The sequence below is a fragment of the Littorina saxatilis genome, linkage group LG9 (genome assembly GCF_037325665.1).
Source record: "Littorina saxatilis isolate snail1 linkage group LG9, US_GU_Lsax_2.0, whole genome shotgun sequence".
NCBI classification, from domain to species: Eukaryota; Metazoa; Mollusca; class Gastropoda; order Littorinimorpha; family Littorinidae; genus Littorina; species Littorina saxatilis.
In genome coordinates, this window is record NC_090253.1 from 23,265,754 (window position 1) to 23,285,864 (window position 20,111).

General features: G+C 40.6%; 1 protein-coding gene across 1 annotated transcript; it reads left to right on the forward strand.

Annotated features, from left to right (window-relative positions):
* Positions 1–15,022: 15,022 nt before the first annotated feature.
* On the forward strand, positions 15,023–19,887 carry LOC138977392 (E3 ubiquitin-protein ligase TRIM33-like). The gene is made up of 4 exons (XM_070350284.1): positions 15,023–15,696; positions 16,639–17,008; positions 18,132–18,322; positions 18,755–19,887. The coding sequence occupies exons 1-4, from the start codon at positions 15,328–15,330 to the stop codon at positions 18,905–18,907; spliced, it is 1,083 nt and encodes a 360-aa protein (XP_070206385.1). The 5' UTR covers positions 15,023–15,327; the 3' UTR covers positions 18,908–19,887.
* Positions 19,888–20,111: the final 224 nt, after the last annotated feature.

Below are 20,111 nucleotides of genomic sequence, written 5' to 3' on the forward strand. Positions count from 1 at the left end.
CGTGCAAAACGCAGTGATATGCACACGCCAGAATAGCGCGGTAGCGTATTGTGCTAAGCAGGAAAGCGCTTTTTTCTGTATTCGTGTTAATTTTCTGAGCTTGTTTTGAATACAAACTATCATATCTATATGTTTTTGGAATCAGGAAACGATAAAGAATAAGATGAAATCATTTTTGGATCGATTTCTTAAATTTTAATCGTAAGACTAATTAATCTATTTTCGTTAATTGTGATCACATTTTAAGAGTAAACATGACATATGTATATATTTTCAGATTCAGAATGTCATGAAGAATACGATGCAATCAATTTTAAATCTGTTTGCAAAAAAATCGATTTTAATGACAACTTTAATGAGCCTCCAAGCTGAAATGCAATACCAAAGTCCGGACGTCGTCGAAGATTACTTGACCAAAGTTTCAACCAATTTGGTTTAAAAATGAGAGCGTGACAGTGCCGCCTCAACTTTCACGAAAAGCCGGATATGACGTCATCAAAGACATTTATCAAAAAAATGAAAATATTGTGTGGGGATATCATACCCAGGAACTCGCATGTAAAATTTCATGAAGATCGGTCTAGTAGTTTTCTCTAAATCGCTCTACACACACAAACACACATACACCACACCCTCGTCTCGATTCCCCCCTCTACGTTAAAACATTTAGTCAAAACTTGACTAAATGTAATGAGATTATAGCAAGGGGGAATACCAACAGCAGACCGTAAGCAGAGCGCTGGGGAGACACATTACACATACAAACGAAAGACAGATGAATTTAAAAAAAAGTCTTCATGCTAGCCAAAACTGATTAAAGGTACTGAACTTGTCAAATCCAGGTGCACGGAGCCCCTGGGGCTTTTAGTCATACCTCAGGCAGCTATCCGTTAGAAGAACTACCAAGTTTCATTGACTTGCACCCAAAGAGTCAAGAACTACGATTTTTTTACGAATTAATTTCGTACTCGGACCCGGCTGGTCTTGACCAATTTTTGGATCTAAATTTAGATCAGGTAGATCACCACATCATGCACAAAAAGACACGTCACTAGCAAACTATGTCAGACATCATCATGAGTTTGTGTAAAACAAAATGGAGGCCGGAATCACTCAAGTTGAATCGAACTCCGACCAAACACCACGTAATAAGTAGGTTAATTTATGCACTCGCGTGAACAAGAAACTGTCGAGCTTCACAGATGTCGTCGTTGGGTAGTTTTGGGTTTGTTTTACTACCATAGGAGGATTTTTGAACTGTAAATGCACTCAGCTGCAACAAAAACGCAAAACGAAGGCTGTGAGCTGCACTGTGCCTTTAAGACTCCAAACACAGACAAAACAGCTAACGTTCCAAAAATCAGAATAAAAAAATAAAGAATTGTAGGTAATTGGAACGTTCATTACTGAGAAAACAAAACGTTACATTTTCTAGTACGTCGACCCAATGGTCGTTGAAGTAGACAAACAAACAAACACTTATGCCGGCGAGGTAATGAAGAAATCATTATGAAAATGGGTCCCAAATGAGAACTTTAAGGTTTGGGTTCTGTGTGCCTTTATTTTCAAACTTTTGTTCTCTTAAAAATACTTTTTCTTAATCATTCATTACCTCGCCGGCATTTTGCAATCGAGCAACACGATCTTGAGTTCTTTATCTGTTTAATTAGTGTTTTTGCTTGTTTTGTTTTTTACTTCAAAGATCATTGGGTCGACGTACTAGCATAAATGAAACTTTTTGTTTTGTCAGTAATAAACGTTCCAATTACCTACCATTGTTGTTTTTTAATTCAAAACTGATTAGTTGCGCTTTGTCTTTTGGGTTCTGTGTCCCTTTTGTTTTCAACCATTTTTTTTCTTAAACCTGAATGTCTTCATTTGGGACCCATTTTCTCAAGTATAATTAACAACTTTCTTGTAAGAACCTCAAACAAAGTCAGGTTAGTGACATAGGACAAAGCCTAATTACTTTAAGCTAAAATAAAGTAATTTAAGCAGTTCAATAAATCGTGATGAAGTTTCAAAAATGACGTTTCAGATTTTTTTTTTATCAGGGTTGCTTAAAAGATATCTAGGCAAAAGAGACCCTCATATCGCTTCCAAAGTTATATCATAAGATTCTGTATTACAAATAATGCTTCCGCACAGGAGGACTGCCTTCACTTTGCAAAAACTTCTCGTCTAACCGCCAGGACTAGCTTACTTTTGTTTTTAACACCGGAGATAAGCACCGCATAGAAACTCATCCACCCACTTTGATTTAATTAATTACCATACTTTTGGTGCGTCTTCGAGCAATATTGTGACGTTTTCATCTAGATAAAGGTGGAGTGGATTCCGCAAATTCTTTAAATTAGTAAAATGTGCCAGAAACGTTCAGGTTTTTGGCACGATTTATTTGCAAAAGCTGCTATGTCTCATAGTTTGAAACAGTTGCTTGTGCCTTTAAAGAAATTACATTTATTACGACTCAGTATTACTTCCCCCCCCCCCTAGTTCCCCCCCCCCCCCCCCAAAAAAAAAATAACAAGGTCAAGATCAAGATGAGAAAGAAAGAAAAACAAAAAAGACACAACAACACGACATCCTGCACGCACAAAATATATAAATCATCAATTTTGTGGTTGCGGGCCATATTTCTGATAATAAAATAAAATAAGAAATGAGCGTTGCATCATAAAACGTCGTGTGCATCCAGTGTACGACGGAATACACGTTTCATGTAGTGGGGAGTGAAAGGGGGGAGGAGGAGGGTGGGGGGGGGGGGGGGGAGGGGGTAGTGCTGGTGCTAAAAGAATAGTTTACGATGTATCAGACCCAGTTTCAAGCCGTTGATTAATTTGTTTCGTGCATGCGTTTTTGTTTGCAATAAAACAGCTGAAAGAAATGATCACACTCGCACTGTCACAGATGATTGATCAACGGCAATTTAGATAAGCTTAATTAAGGGTTTTACAGTCTATATGACTGTACACTGTGGTGAATATATGACGCATTAGCTTTTATTTTTATTTTTAGGGAAGATAGAGAGCAGTGGAGATAACAACACTCTGGAGAACTCGGTAACGAATTTTAGTGGACATAGAATAGGACTGCTAGAATACCCCCAACCCCCCCTCACCCCCCCCCCCCCCCGCTAACACGGCTACTGTACCATTTTTCCTGAAGGAAAGACCCAAAATACCCCATTAAAATGCTAAATAAAAAAAATAAAAAAGTAACACAATCTTCGAACAAACAAACAAACAAACAAACAAACAAACAAACAAACAAACAAACGCCTGAAACAACATCAATGGTGATAAGTGAGGTAAACATTTAACAAGTCGCGTAAGGCGAAATTACTACATTTAGTCAAGCTGTGGAACTCACAGAATGAAACTGAACGTTGTCCGCCGCTAGTGCAAAAGGCAGTGAAAGTGACGAGCCTGTTTGACGCGGTAGCGCTGTGCTTCATAGCACGCTTTACAGTACCTCTCTTCGTTTTAACTTTCTGAGCGTGTTTTTAATCCAAACATATCATATCTATATGTTTTTAGAATCAGGAACCGACAAGGAATAAGATGAAATTGTTTTTAAATCGATTTCGGAAAGTTAATTTTGATGATAATTTTTATATTTTTAATTTTCAGAGCTTGTTTTTAATCCAAATATAACATATTTATATGTTTTTAGAATCAGAACATGATAAAGAATAAGATGAACGTAAATTTGGATCGTTTTATAAAGAATTTTTTTTTTACAATTTTCAGATTTTTAATGACCAAAGTCATTAATTAATTTTTAAGCCACTAAGCTGAAATGCAATACCGAAGTCCGGCCTTCGTCGAAGATTGCTTGGCCAAAATTTCAATCAATTTGATTGAAAAATGAGGGTGTGACAGTGCCGCCTCAACTTTTACGAAAAGCCGGATATGACGTCATCAAAGACATTTATCGAAAAAAGAAAAAAACGTCCGGGGATATCATACCCAGGAACTCTCATGTCAAATTTCATAAAGATCGGTCCAGTAGTTTACTCTGAATCGCTCTACACGCACACACACACGCACACACACACACACACACACATACACCATACCCTCGTCTCGATTCCCCCCCTACGTTAAAACATTTAGTCAAAACTTGACTAAATGTAAAAAGAGGTAAGCTAGATAGTAAAAACCAGAACATGAAATCAAAGCTTGGAAAGACAATCAGACAAATGCACAGGTGGACAACTGACGCACGCACGCACGCACAAATACACACACACACACACTCACACACACACACACACACACACACACACACACACACACACACACACACACACACACACACACACACACACACACACACACACACACACACACACAGCCACTTAATAACATTGTTAATTATCATCACATGAAGTCGAACTGTGTTTCACCTTCTTCAACCACTCTACTTTCACTTTACACGATACCGAAAGTATGCTGAGGCAACTCTAGGCGGGGAAAAAAGAAGACAGCACTTACGGTTCTTGGTGTACTCGCCTGGTTCAACACAATGAATTCATTTCCGCGTTCATAACTCTTTCCAGAATAGATTTTTCCATTCAATGGTGTGCTGTGTAGAAAACGACAGACACAGGTACGTGCCGATAAACTCTTTACACTTCGCTGTAAACACTGTGTAAACTGGTTGTTCTCTTTGGGGCTCATAATGTCTGCTGTCAGGTTGATGCGTGAATAGCGTATGGTAAATATTAATGTCCCAGCTTTAAACTTAAAGGTCCTTGTCTACATTTTTATACCGAAATCGGCATTTGACCATTAAGATGCAGAGTCTATTATCTACAAATATCAACAATACACACCCCCCCCCCCCCCCTTTCGATCAGGAAAGACGAAGCCAGTGTAGCCGTTTGAAAATTCATTGTAGTATTCCAGCGTAGTACTCATAGTAGGATATCCTTATTTGGAAAATGCCAAGCGCAAAACTCCTCTCAAATCCCGTGCATTTCGTGCGTTTATAAAAAAGCGTGGACAGCGCTCCAGTGTCAAACTGTTGCTGCACTTATTTTGGCGTGGCTATACAAGCATAGTGACATGAATTTGATTGGTCAGTATTTTTAGGCAAACCGCATGTTCTCAGCAAACAGAAAACAAAATATTGGAAGCGTGAGTCACGCTACCCAAAAAGAAAATCTTTTTTTACTTATATTTTTTTTTCTATAATTTTTTTCCCCATGGTTCATTCATCATTTGACATAATTTTGTATCGAAATCTAATCATAAGATTATTGAAAAAAAACCAAAAATGTAGACGACCACCTTTAAAGCAGTCGAACCTGATCTTGCGACTACCTCTCGGTAAAGGCCACCTGCCCCCTAAGACCACTTCGAAGGCTCACCATTAATTGTGATTGGCTGTACTAATAATTATTATCAACCTTTCCACACCAACCACCTCTCTTCAACGACACACTTTGTTTGGTCCCTTAGTTGATTGGTATCATAAACAGGGTCGACTGTATCACATTTTGCAGACAGAGAGGAAAGCGGAGACACAATGGACTTTTGACAGAGACTTGATTTGGGACACTGTTCTTGAATTTGTCAGTGTGTGCGTGTGACATTCATTGTCAGTGTGTGTGTCATTGGGTTTATGAAGCAAACAGACACCGACAGTAGGTCACGCTGTGATGATAATTATATATACGCCTTCTCCTGCATACTGGGAGCAGCTGCACTAGAAGTAGGTCGCCATGAGAAATCACGACTAACACTTTGGTTCTGCATGTAAGTCTGTATTGTGTACGCTTCACGGTAGTTATAATTCGAGTGGAGTGTGCTGTACGTCAGTTCAGTATCTACCAAGGAGTACTGATAGAGAGCTCCTTGGTCACTACACACGCTAGTGGACTTTATAAGCCTGCTAGCGATGTGTAATTCTACACACGGCGCCTTTGTTTCTGATCAGCTACTCACTCGTTGCTTACAAATCCTTGAGTGAATGGATGTTTTGTTTTTGTTTTCTGAGAGAGAGAGAGAGAGAGAGAGAGAGAGAGAGAGAGAGAGAGAGAGAGAGAGAGAGAGAGAGAGAGAGAGAGAGAGAGAGAGAACTTTGAACTTTGAACTTTGAACTTTATAACAGGAATGATAGCATTAGGTCCGTAGGACCTTTCTTACAGCTAGTCCTGATCTAAGCAAACAAAATGGTTATAATCGAAATGGGAATACATAGGAACAAACTTTTTATGATGAAACGCAGACACACGCAATAATAGTAATATAAGAATAAGATCATTCTTTACAGACATGTGATATACAGATATCACAATACGGGCAATACAACCATACATTATCAGAACACACACCAAGTTGACGCAAGACACACACATGCACATTTCAGAAGGATAGAAGGCATACATACGTTTGAGCAACCAGGCACATCACATTAAAGTGATGTTTGAATGTATTTTTGCAGATGTGTTTTGAATGTTTTAAGGTTACTGATCGATTTTAAGCATGTAGGTAGGGAGTTCCAGACATAGGCTCCCGAGTATGAAAGACTAGTTTTAAATATGTCAATGCGTGGCTTCGGGCAGGCCTGATTATGCTTGAAGGTGGAATACCGAGAAGGAGTTGATTGAAACAAGTGAGTTAGATATTCGGGTGCTTGGTCACGTAGGAGCTTGTTCATGAAAACTGATTTATTAAATAAAAGCTGTTGTTTAAGTTGAGGTATATTGAGGGCTGTCAGTTTTGCGTCAGTAGTTAGTGATGGGTCAGGCAGAATGAGTTTAGCTGACCTTCGATGACGAGAATTTATAGTTTTGAATAATGCATCACTACAGCCATCCCAGATGACAGAGGCATAATCAATGTGAGGTTTGATGTGGGCGTTGTAGAACATTTTTCGGGCGTCTAAAGTTATGACTGACTGAAGTTTTGAAAGTAGGAATAAATTTCTTGAAACGCGTTTACACAGATGTTCAATGTGGGAATGCCACCTAAGCTTATCATCGATAATCGCGCCTAGCAGTTTGTGTTCGCTAACCTTTTCTATTGGGTTTCCGTTGATGGTGAGATCTAGTGAGAGGGGGGACAACTGATGCTTCTGGCGCGTTGTAATTACCATTGATTTAGATTTCAGAGGGTTTAGGACCATATTGTTTTCAGAGCACCATTGTAAGATGTCTCTAAGGGTGTGCTGAAGAGATTGTTGAATATTTTCAAGGCGTCTATTTTGTGTCCGTAGTGTTGTGTCATCAGCGAGCATGTGGCATTCTACTGAGTTGTCAGAGAAGTGAAGTGGAAGGTCATTAACGTAAATACAGAAAAGAATAGGACCTAAGACAGAGCCCTGGGGTACTCCATATAACACGGACTCCTCTCTTGAGTACGCACCATGTACATAGACTTGTTGCGATCGGGTTTCAAGGAAAGACTGAAAGAAAGACAGAGAGTCAGATCCATTGAGATATAGTGATAATTTGTTGAGGAGAATTTTATGATCAACGAGGTCAAAGGCCTTAGAAAAATCTAAGTATACGACCCCAGAGAGCTGGGAGGAATTTATGGCTGACAGACATTTGTCTGTCAAAAGCGAGAGCGCAGTAGAACATGAGTGGTTACTGCGAAAACCAGACTGCAAGGGGTGGAAAAGGGCCAAACGGTCCATGTATTTTGTGAGATTAATGTGAATATGTCTTTCAAGAAGCTTTGATAGTACTGAGAGTAAGGAAATAGGGCGGTAGTTGCTAACATCAGAAGTGTTTTTGGATTTGGGGAGAGGAATAACTTTAGCTTTCTTTAGTGCTTGCGGAAAGGTATTGCGCTGTATGCAGAGATTGAAGATATATGTGAGAGAGTCAACTGTGTTTGTTTTTTTGTTTGTTTGTTTGCTTAACGCCCAGCCGACCACGAAGGGCCATATCAGGGCGGTGCTGCTTTGACATTTAACGTGCGCCACACACAAGACAGAAGTCGCAGCACAGGCTTCATGTCTCATCCAGTCACATTATTCTGACACCGGACCAACCAGTCCTAGCACTAACCCCATAATGCCAGACGCCAGGCGGAGCAGCCACTAGATTGTCAATTTTAAAGTCTTAGGTATGACCCGGCCGGGGTTCGAACCCACGACCTCCCGATCACGGGGCGGACGCCTTACCACTAGGCCAACCGTGCCGGTAGTCAACTGTGTAAGGAAGGGAGAGTTTTAATAAGTGGTTGCTGATTTCATCAGGTCCTGAAGATTTTTTGTTCTGAAGTTGTGAAATCAGTCGTCCTAATTCGTGCACTGCAATGGGTGGGATTTGAAAGGGTGCTTTATTCGCCGTCTTTTGTTTGCAGTAGAGGGATAGATTGTCAGAGTTGTTGGGAGAGGCATTGTCAGGGTTGCTAAGAGAGGTAGCTACAGACGAAAAGTGAGAGTTAAAGATGTCTGGCGTTAAGTGACGGGGGATCTGGGTGGAGTTAGAGGTGGAACCTCTGATGAGTGAATTTAGTGCACGCCAGATCTGCGAGATATCCCGGATATTCTCAACGAGTTTATTAAAGTAAGCTTTCTTTGAGTCACGAACCATGTTTTTTAACTTATTTCTAGCTGTTTTATAATCTTGGAATTGTTTAGCTTTTTTTAACAGGTCACGCTGATTCATGGCTTCAGTTATTTTATTGGACATCCAGGGTGGAAGTTTAGGATGTTTTACTCTCATTTTCTTTATAGGTGCGTGCTTGTTTATTATAGGTAATAGGGTGTCATACCAACATTCTAATGCTTGATCAGGGACCGTGTGGTTGAAAACTTGGTCAAATCGTGCCACGTTTAGATCGGACAGGAAGGAATCACGATCAAAATTTTTAAAGGATCGAAAAGATATGACTGTGTGACCTTTATGATTTGATTTTGGCATTTTAGTGGTTTTAGTACAGAATATTGGAGAATGATCACTAATGCTAAGATCTGCGAGTGAAGCATTTAGTACTGAGGAGTGGTTGTTTGAGTAGATGTGATCAAGCAAAGTAGATGAAGTTTCTGTGACTCTAGTAGGTAAAGTTATAAGCTGCTTGAAACCTAGTGATGATACAATCCCATCCCATCGAGGCTGAGGTTTTAATAAGTCAATATTAAAGTCCCAGAGTAACAGGATGTCTGCGTGAGGTTTACATTTATACACTGTATCTATCATCTCGATAAGGTCATCGTACCAGTCACCAATGGCAGAAGGGTTTCTGTAAAGAAAACAAACAAGAGTAGAAGGGGCTGTTTCCACCGGCAGGACTCTTTTTAACATTAGACTGTGTTCCCTTAATTACAACAACTTGCTTGCGGTCTGTTAAATAATCACAAAAGCATAATAATAACCGACCTCTAATGCCCACTGCTTCTAACTTGGCCAAAAGACCCTTGTGCCACACTCTATCAAACGCTTTCGACACATAAAAAAATACAGCTTGGGTCGTAATGCCTCTGTAATGACAGGAACAAAATTCATTGTAAATCGAAATCAATTGGAATACACATGAATCGTCTGGCAAAAAACCAGACTGCTGTGGAATGAGTATGTGATTTGCCTTTGAGAAATCAAAAACATGTACATAAACACATCTTTCTAACACCTTACCAACACAACTCAGTAATGATATAGGACGGTAATTATTACACATTTCTGCTGGACCTTTTTTATATACTGGAGTAACATGGACTAGTTTCCACGAGGCGGGAACTTTTCCTTCAACTAAACTTCTATTAAATATTTTTAAAAGGGGTTCTGATACAACATCCACAGACGCAATTAATAATCGGTTATGTATTTAATCGGGACCTGCAGCTTTCGTCTTCTTCAAATTTATAATAACATCTTTTACTTCATTAACTGACAAGACTAAATTATTCATAGAACAATCAGAAATTTGGATTTCGGGAGGTTCATCGTCTGGATTCTCAATGGACGAATTCAGAATAAACTGATCATTAAAGATATTAGCTTTATCGTGGTTTAAGTAATGTATTTGACCTTCTGAGTGGATTGGTGGAAGTTCCTCAGTTTTCATACCCTTCTTATTCATAAAGGATTTAACTAATTTCCACCATTGTTTAGTTCCGAATTTTGAAGGGTCTGAGAATAATACTCAATAATTCTTTCTCTTTTCTTTTGTGTCAATAAATTCCGTGTCTGTCGATACAACAACCAATCTTCAGGTAAATCGGTTAATCTCGCTTTAGTGTGTATCTGATCGCGTGCATCAATTAAATCTAAGATGTCAGATGTTACCCACTCCTTGTCCTCCGATCGAACTGTTACAGTCTTAACCGGCATATTCTCTTTGGCAATGCTCATGAAAATCTGAGTAAAATCTTGGACATTTTCATCAAGACATTTATCAATAACTAGATGATCACCCGCTTCGCCGGGTACCGGCTTCGCCGCGCGAGTCCCATCAATTGGCTCCAGGCGCTTTACAAATTCATTATAGAATAAACTAGCACAAATCAACAAGCATACAAAGCATACATTTAACTGAGACATAACACCAAGATCCCAAGCACTAAGCAAAACTTAGCGTACAATGTTAAAAGTACACACACACACACACACACACACACACACACACACACACACACACGCACGCACGCACGCACGCGCACACACAAAGATACCATTGACAAATAGACCATAAAGCACATGCAGGGTAGAGAGTTCCAAAACAGAATAGAGTTGTGGAGAGTCTACTCAGGCTAAGCAAAGGCTTTACGAAACAGGTATGTTTTGAGTTGTGTTTTGAAGGAGGAAAGGCTGCTGGAGTCACGGATAGAACTTGGAAGCGAGTTCCAGACGGTCGGAATCTGGTACCTAAAGGTTCTTTTTGCAGATTGTCTCGAACACTTTTTGGACCCATCCTGAACTCAGGTCAAAAATGAGTTACTTCCCTTCGGGTCTCATTCTATCGATGTAAACTGGCGATAGCCGTGGATCGATGATTATCAAAATGTTTTTGGACCGTGGTGCGTTTTTGCTCTAGACCTAACTTTTAAAATGTAAATAATAAATTGACAGCGTGTTACACAAACATTCTTTAATCATACAAGAATTCTTTTTTCATCAAGACAAGATCAGTACAATTCGAAGTTGTGAAAGTTTGAAAAAAGAAAAGCCCGGAAGCAGGGTCACGCAAGGGTCGTAGCAGATGACGGTTTATGCAATATCGCCGTTCCTCTCAACAGTCAAAAGCCATCGCTAGTGTTCTTGTTATGGGGGCCAGGAGGCCCCCATTCTATACGGATAGTTTCGAGGTTGACCATGGGCAGCGCCATTTTGTTGTGAAATACGTCATCAGTTTGTGTACACAGGAAGTTGTGACATCCGTCACCCTATGGGAGGGGTGAAGGCAACATTGTTCATCAGTAGAAAGTTGTGAAATCCGTCACCCTATGGGAGGGGTGAAGGCAAAATTGGTCATCACTGAGTTTGTGTAACACAGGAAGTTGTGAAATACGTCACTCTATGGGAGGTGTGACGGCAAAATTGTTCAACAAAAACATCATAGGCCGAACTGTGCAGGGTTAACCGCAACAAACTCAAAGCATTCATACTACTCTGCATTTGAGTGACTTATATACCAACATTTTTATGTCTTATTTTCAGCACAGGTGTAGGAAAAATCATGAACCAAAATGTTATTTATTTTCTAATTTAACATTTGTTTTACAAATTTGACCATGGTCTTTCAAACATACAGTGACATTAAACATTGTTATGTTAAAAAAACAGAAGAAAAAGAAAAGCTTTAGTGCACAAATCAGAAAATACATTGTATATTTTACCTACAGGCCAAACAAGAGATCGAAGCAAGTTGTCAAAAACAGGCGCTTGCATTTGGATGTGTCCAATGATAGTAGGTTTGGTTGTGATCAATCAGAATAATGTAGGAATAAAAATGTATGACAGTTTGGTATGATGACATGTAATTCACATATGCTGAAATATAAAATCATACATCATATAATATTAATATGGCTGTTGCCATGACCATGAACCCCAAGAAAGGTTTAATGTTATGTAAATCAAAATACCAAAATCAAGCACCTATTAATCTGGTCTACGGCGCGGGAAGATTGAGGCCTTCGTAAACGTTCAACGTTGGCCAATAATGATTTTAACAATGTTGTGTCGTTTTGTATTATGTTGTATTTTGTTGATAAATTGATTTAAATATGTCTTCCCAACATATTACAAATCAAACAGAAATAAAGTCTTAGAGAACTACAATAATTATTGTTGCCGTCAAAACCTTGCAAGGCCTCAACCGTTCTCACGAGATCAGTTACATTTTTTTCTCTCTCTCTCTCTCTCTCTCTCTCTCTCTCTCTCTCTCTCTCTCTCTCTCTCTCTCTCTCTCTCTCTCTCTCTCTCTGTATGTATGTCTTTGTCTGTGTCTCCCTCTGAGTCTCTCCGCTTCTGTCTTTCTATGTCTGTCTCTGTCTATGTGTGTGTGTGTGTGTGTGTGTCTCTCTCTCTCTCTCTCTCTCTCGCTCTCGCTTTCTCTCTCTCTCTCATCTGACTCTTGGCACACAGGTCAAAGCAGAGGTTAACTTGAGTGCACGTGTACCTAGGAGGGGGGGGGGTGATTTCTTGAATTAGCTGAGGGCGGAAGGAAATCGCTCACCTTCCACGTCCAAAACGTAGTGATATTGACACGCCAGATTAGTGCGGTAGCGTATTGTGCTAAGCAGGAAAGCGCGCTTTTCTGCCGGTATTCTTGTTAACTTCGCAATTTCCGGAAAACATCCACTTTCACTTTGAGACTGTTCTGTTTACATTCGACACTATCAAAACCACTTTGCAATACTGAAATAATTTTTTCTGTGTTCGAAAGCTACAGCCAATCGTTATTATGTCCCCTTAGGTAAAGTTTTATAACATTATTGGCACATGTAAACAATAGGAATTAATTAATGAACGCTACGAAAAAGGCAGCCTTAACCTCCCTGTTGTCACTCAGCATTTTCTTTTTTATTCTCATCCACACTTTCAGCACTTCCCCCACCCGCGTCCCTATCTCAGATGTAGTTTGTAAATGACGTTTTCAGCCTTCAATCCACTATTTAACATAGTAAGTCAAGCTTTTCAAACCTTATTAATAATTGCTTTGATGTTTTGCTGATGTTCAGTTTATTATTTAATAAAGATCTCATGGTTCAAAATTTCACATTGTATTTTTCAAAAACGTGAGTGTTTTCCATTTCAAACTAACCTCACTGATGTGAACTCCATTATTACTGTCACATCTGTTTTACAAATTACACCCATAATCCAAACCAACGCGCAAACACACACACACACCACAACTACACACATATGTACTCGTTACCATTAGCCAACGCTCGTCACAACACTGTCAGTCTCAAGTCTAAATAATAATAGTATCAATCATAACTAATTTTCTTCACATCATCATAGACATAATGTTGCTTCACATGTTCTTTGTACAATCGTTGGTTTTCACAATAAATATTGCATTACTGTAATTGTCTTCTTTTTCTTTAACAATATCTTTCCAAAAACAAAACTCAAAGCCCACACAAGCTATTGCAACCTACTCCTATCTCTGGTCTCTCTTCCTGGGTACAATGGTACCTAAGACTTACATTCAAATGCTTACATTTCCATGCTACCCACATTGTCAAAATACCAATAATTATTCAAAACAAATGTTAACTACTACCTAACTTCATTTCAGACCCACACCCATTATTATACACACATTTCACATTTAAACCATTAGTCGGCCCCCTGTCGATATTTATCGACTAAGTTCCTTGTGAACCACAGCCGTTTGTTTCGTGCATTGTGAAAAAGGGAAACTGGATCACACTGGTTCACGATGGCTCAGGGGTAAGATAAACCACGCAAAAATAAATTCTTTGAAAATTGTTCGCTCTTTACGGAGGGCACCTAGGATGTTCTCAATCGGTGAGTGTTTAAATGAAAGGGTGTTTGTACTGTGTGTAAAAGCCTGACCGTATCTGTGATGGTTTACGGGAGGCTTACTGTGCCTTTAAAAGTAATGTAACAAATAGAAGAAACTGACGAGAGGGAATAAAGAAAAAGCCAAAATATCATGGCTTGAATTCAAGGAAAACACTTGAAAATGTGTAGAACTGTGCATATATGTGAATAGACAACATGTTTTTCAAAAATTCATGACGTGACTCTTTATCTGATTAGAATATGTTGTGCTGGAGAACAAGGAAAAAAACCCAAAGAAAAACACACTACAAAACGCACTGAGACGGGGCCCAGGCTGGTTTGCTAATACCACAGATAAGACTGCCTATTGTTGGTAACTTTACAATGGGTCAGCGTAAACAGGCAGAACGAGAATCAGCGTGTAAACGGCGATTGCTGAATCTCAATACAAACCGCACAAAACACAAGCATAAACATGCAGTCCACACGCACGCATCGTCCTCACTCACAGTTCACCGAGCTTGTTTTGGCAGAGTACATTTTTTAATGCAGCCCGGTACAGCTGTACCCTTGTCCACTGACACAGCAGACCAGCACACACCACATGAACTTGACAACGCATGCTTCGTAGCCAGAGTTCATATGCACGCAGTCCTATATTATATCAAGGCCACTTCACGTGCTATACTGCTCTGTTTCTGCTGCCCCATCCCCATCCCCAGCACCACCAACCCCAGCCACCCACACCCACACCTCGTCCCTCCCGCAGTGCAATGTATTGATGTTTTGATGTTGTTGCTGACATGAAACTATCGCTACTACCAACGTACATTTTTGGGCAGTGATATTTTATGAAATCAAAATCTTTTGCGGGTTCTTTTTCTTTTGAGATTGATCTGTTCTTGTTTGACAGCATGCTACTTCTGCACTTGGAAATAATGTGACTTGCAATTTACGGTTGCGTTCCAGCAGATTTCTGTGAAATGTAAGGTCTCGGTGTGTGTGTGTGTGTGTGTGTGTGTGTGTGTGTGTGTGTGTGTGTGTGTGTGCATGTGTGTGTGTGTGTGTGTGTTCACAGAAGTCATCATGGCCGCTGCTTCAGCCACCAGTAGCAGTGAGCTACCAGAATGCCCTGTCTGCCATGACGGCTATCAAGAGCCAAAGATACTGCCGTGTACACACCTGGTGTGCAAAAAGTGCGTCGTGTCGTGGCTGCACAAGGCAGGGGTCAAGGGAGGCTGTCCGCTCTGCAGGGCCCCCATCCTGCCCTCCACCTCCCGAGGTCAGCGTGACCTTGACACTTTGGTCAATGACCTGCCCACTGACCTGGCCACCATGGCTTTAGTGGACAGTCACAAAACGCTCAGCGGTCAGCACTATGTATGATATGTGAGGACAACACTGCTGCCACGTCATTCTGCCTGCAGTGTGACGTCAAGATCTGCAAAGATTGCGTCAAGACTCACAAGAAGATACCGGGAACCAGGAAACACGTCATTGAAGACTTGAACAAACTAAGTCCGCAACGATTGGCTGAGATTAACCGCGCAACTTGCAACGTGCACGATGATAGGCCGGCAGAACTGTATTGCTCCACCCATCAAGAGCTCATTTGCATGCTGTGCGACTCGACCAATCATCGCGACTGTTCAGATGTGAAGGCCATCACAGACGTGGCGACAGAGAAGAGAAGAGAACTGGAACAACAGGCACAGAGACTGAGGGCTATGGAGACAGCACTGGCAGCACAGGTTGGTGTTCAACCAGTCCTGTTCAGAGTTTCATAGATTTAGATCGTTACGTTGTGGTTTATCTTGCTTTTCTTGTGTATTCAATGTGTGCTTTTTTTTAGGAGAAGTATCCTTTCAAATTACGTCGTTTATTTTAGTTTTAATTTTTAATTTTTCATTTGCTTCCTGTTAAAGGTCCTTGTCTACATTTTTTATTCCGAAATCGCCATTTGACCATTAAAATGCAGAGTCTATTATCTACAATTATCAACAATACACTCCCTTTCGATCAGGAAAGACTAAGCCAGTGTAGCCGTTTGAAAATTCATTGTAGTATTCCAGCGTAGTACTCATAGTAGGATATCCTTATTTGGAAAATGCCAAGCGCAAAACTCCTCTCAAATCCCGTGCATTTCGTGCGTTTAAAAAAAAGCGTGGACAGCGCTCCAGTGTCAAACTGTTGCTGCACTTGTTTGGGCGTGGCTATAAGCATAGTGACATGAATTTGATTGGTCAGTATTTTTTAGGCAAAGCACATGTTCTCAGCAAACAGAAAACAAAATATTGGAAGCGTGAGTCACGCTACCCAAAAATAAAATCTTTTTTTTACATATATTTTTTTTCTATAACTTTTTTACCCATGGTTCATTCATCATCTGACATAACTTGTTAGCGAAATCTAAACATAAGATTATTGAAAAAAAGCAAAAATGTAGACGACCACCTTTAAGTGCAAATCTTCCTTTAATCTTTTCTGAGGAAATTTACAAAGATTGAACAAAGGATAAGCTTAGTGAATATACACTGCATCATTGCATGATGTTTTTTTAAATTGTTATTAAAGAAGGACACTTCTATTTATCACCAAAATCCAAGACAAAATCTAGATGAGTTCAGCCTTCTTTTGATAAAACCGTACGACATTTAGAGATGGCATAGTCATTTGTTTTCCTACTCGTTCAGATCAAAGAGGTCAAGGACTTGTTCCCGTCAATGCGAAGAAAGGCCAAGGACACGTTCGATGACCTTGAGCAGTGGGTCGACAAGCGACGTCAGGAGGTCAACACCCTGATACAGGCTGAGGAAGACGCCACCATGACGTCACTGGCGGAGCTGGAGAAATGGCGGGCGGCCCTAGCACTGAACACAGCCAGCGTAGGAAAGCTGGTGCAGTCAGCGTCTGGAGGGGCTCTGCTGCGGATGGTGAACAGTCTGACGTCACGCCTCAACGACCTGGAGTCACAGACCGGAACGACACGCAAGGTAGAGGTCATAGACTTGACCTTCAACTTGCAGAAACTGGATCAACTGAAGTCTGACATCGCCTCTCTGGGTACTGCAGACTTTCTGCAAATGTTAAGTTGTTTTTAATTTAGTCGATTATTAGCCCCGATGATCTCTTACACCATTTGTTGCAGTACAACGCAAAAGCCTCAGAGTCAACAGAAAATAACTTACTTCCTAATTGAATTGTGAAGAGGAGAAACAGTAACTACCATCTAATGGTGTAATGATATATGATATACTAGATGAATACCCGCTTCGCCAGGTACGGCTTCGCCGAGAAGAAGTAGAGCCGAATACCCGGCTTCGCCGGGGGACCCGGCTTTGCCGGCGCACCGTACGAAGGAAGGGAGATAAACGTGCAAAACACTGGAGAAGATAAGGAAGAGTTACTGGAAATGGATGTACAGAAAAACCAAAATCGGTTCAGCGCTGCGAGCATGTGTTGAACATTTTCGCCGGAAAGAAGTAGAGCCGAAGGTACCCGGTTTCGCCGGGCTTTGCCGGGCTTCGCCGGGTGAGTGGCGCACCGTACGCGATTGACGCCACACGAAGGAAAACTTCTAAAAAATAGTAACGGGAATATGGATTGAGCGTTGTGGACAGTGACCTTCTAAAAATAGTAACGGGAATATGGATTGACGCCACACGAAGGAAGGGAGATAAACGCAAAACACTGGAGAAGATAAGGAAGAGTTACTGGGAATGGATCTGGGAAGATGAACAGAAAAACCAAAATCGGTTCAGCGCTGCGCGCTGAGAGCACGTGTTGAAAATTCTCATCGACCAGGTTGTGTCCGGGGTCTACCTGAATATGCACACCAAATTTGAAGCAGATCCATCGAGAACTTTGGCCGTGCATCGCGAACACACACACACACACACACACACACACACACACACACACACACACAGACAGACAGACAGACACAAGTCGTATATATATATAGATAGAAGATAGATGATGGGATATATGCAGTGTGTGTGTTGAAAGCTGTTTGGTTTGCATTACCAAAAGTTGTGGGAATACTCAGACACGATAGGATCGTTTTACATTAGTATGAGACTATTTTTTCGCGTGAACGTGGCATGACATGATTGCTAAATAAAAAAACGCATTAAAGGGCTTACACATAAAACGAACATTTTCAAGGACCGCAATCTGTTTACAGGACAGATAACAAAGACCACCTCGACACCTACAACGTTGCAGCAGCCTACACAGCCAGCACCGGCCACACCTACAGCGACAAAAGCGACAACACGACGGACTGCAGACAAACCCAGACTGGCGGAGCTGGCCAAAGTTCTCAGAGTTGGGGACCGGGTCAAACAGGGACCGGACTGGCCTGGTCGCCGTTTGGTAATACATCGTGTTCCTCTCCTGTCTGACACACAGTTGCCACCATCATCTCTGTCGCTCTGTCGTAAGTGTCACTGAAATGAAACTGATGCTTTGAATGTTCAGATTCTGCTTTTATTCAGATACAACTTACTGTTGCTGTTGTGTAATATGTGGGGTAAGACAGCGTGTTCCTCTCCTACTTGACATGTCTTTTTTCACCGAAATTAAACTAACGTAAGAATATTGAGTTTCTGCTTCAGTTCAGTTGCGACTTACTGTTGCATGATGTTCTGTAAAAATAAAGATAAACAAACGCACCGAAGGAAATTCACACCCGTAAAGCTAATACACACACACACACACACACACACACACACACACACACACACACACACACACACACACACTGACAGTGACAGACAAGCAGTGAACAGTGTGTACTGTGTGCAGGACTGGACGGGCACAGTGACGGCCATCCCGTCAAGACTAGCAGTGACACAGGGCTTGGATCAAGCAGGCTGCGTGGACGTGAAGTGGGATGGTGGCGGTGAACACTGTCACTGTATGGGATTTAATGACCAGTGTGACCTGGACCTGCTGTGACCTGCCTTCGTCACCCTCCACCGCTCCCCGCACGATTCAACACAGTGTGTTGTGCAAGTCGCCAAGTGAACATTGGCTAAGCTTACAGCTAAAAACAATGCTATTGATGTCAATATTCATTATCAGTTCATAATTGTTGGAATGAGCAAAATGTACACACACACACACACACACAAAGCCTAACTAAAAAGTATGTTGATTTCATTGATCATCAGGATTAGTTCATAACTATTTGTATCAGAAAAAACACTCCTTGATAATTCTGACTTTTTGTGACATTTTGTTATAAGTATCAAAATGTTCTGCAATCTACATCGGTGTCATTAATCCAGGGGTGAACTGAAATGAAGAAAAATATAAAAATTAGATGAACTAATTCTTACACTTTTCCTCAAAATACCACTAAACATCAGACAGTTTAATGCTAAAATAAGAATTTGGAACAAGGAAAGGACACACGCCTCAGTTACGTCAAAGATCAGCAGGACATGAATTCTTTTAAAACGATGACTTTTCCTGATCAAACTAAATTTTCTTGTAGAAAACTTGATTTTAGAACTCGCCTGTGCGATCTACTATGGTCGAATTTTACAACAGCCACCACTCAGAATGTTCTGTACCGTATGTTTTCTGCCAGTTAATCAAGTAAAGTATTGGTCGGGCTAATTTGATTTCATTTGTTGCAGCAGGCAAGGTAATGTGATGTAGTTTTAATTTCTCTTGACTGTTATGAAAATACTTACCCTGACAGTAACGTCCGTCAGACACAAAATATACTTTAGAAACATCTAAAATTATAACTTGCGTGGTAAACAATATTACTCTTTTCTCCAAAATGCGGGGAAAGCATAACAACTATTCTGACTTTGCTTATTAACTTTTTTGTGGATTTTGCTTGTTGATTCAATGTATTTAGTTGTTTTTGTGCCATGTACATCAAGTTTTAATGTAAAGCAAAAATAGTGACTGAAAAAGTCTGACTTCTTTTCCCAAGTGCCTTAATCGTTATGACTTGTTCGTGATTTTGCCTACCTGTGTGTGTGTGTGTGTGTGTGTGTGTGTGTGTGTGTGTGTGTGTGTGTGTGTGTGTGTGTGTGTGTGTGTTTACACGTAGCATAACATTTGATCAATCGATTTAGAGTAGGAAGTATCATGGTTCAGCAGGTCTCTTGTTTTCTTTTAAGTGAGGTAAACCCGGATGTAA

Excerpts from the sequence above, each read along its gene's own strand:
- LOC138977392 (XM_070350284.1), top strand. The coding sequence starts at position 15,328 with ATGATATGTGAGGACAACACTGCTGCCACGTCATTCTGCCTGCAGTGT. Across the intron at positions 15,697-16,638 it reads AGACAGCACTGGCAGCACAG|ATCAAAGAGGTCAAGGACTT; the intron begins GTTGGTGTTCAA and ends CTACTCGTTCAG. Across the intron at positions 17,009-18,131 it reads GTCTGACATCGCCTCTCTGG|GACAGATAACAAAGACCACC; the intron begins GTACTGCAGACT and ends ATCTGTTTACAG.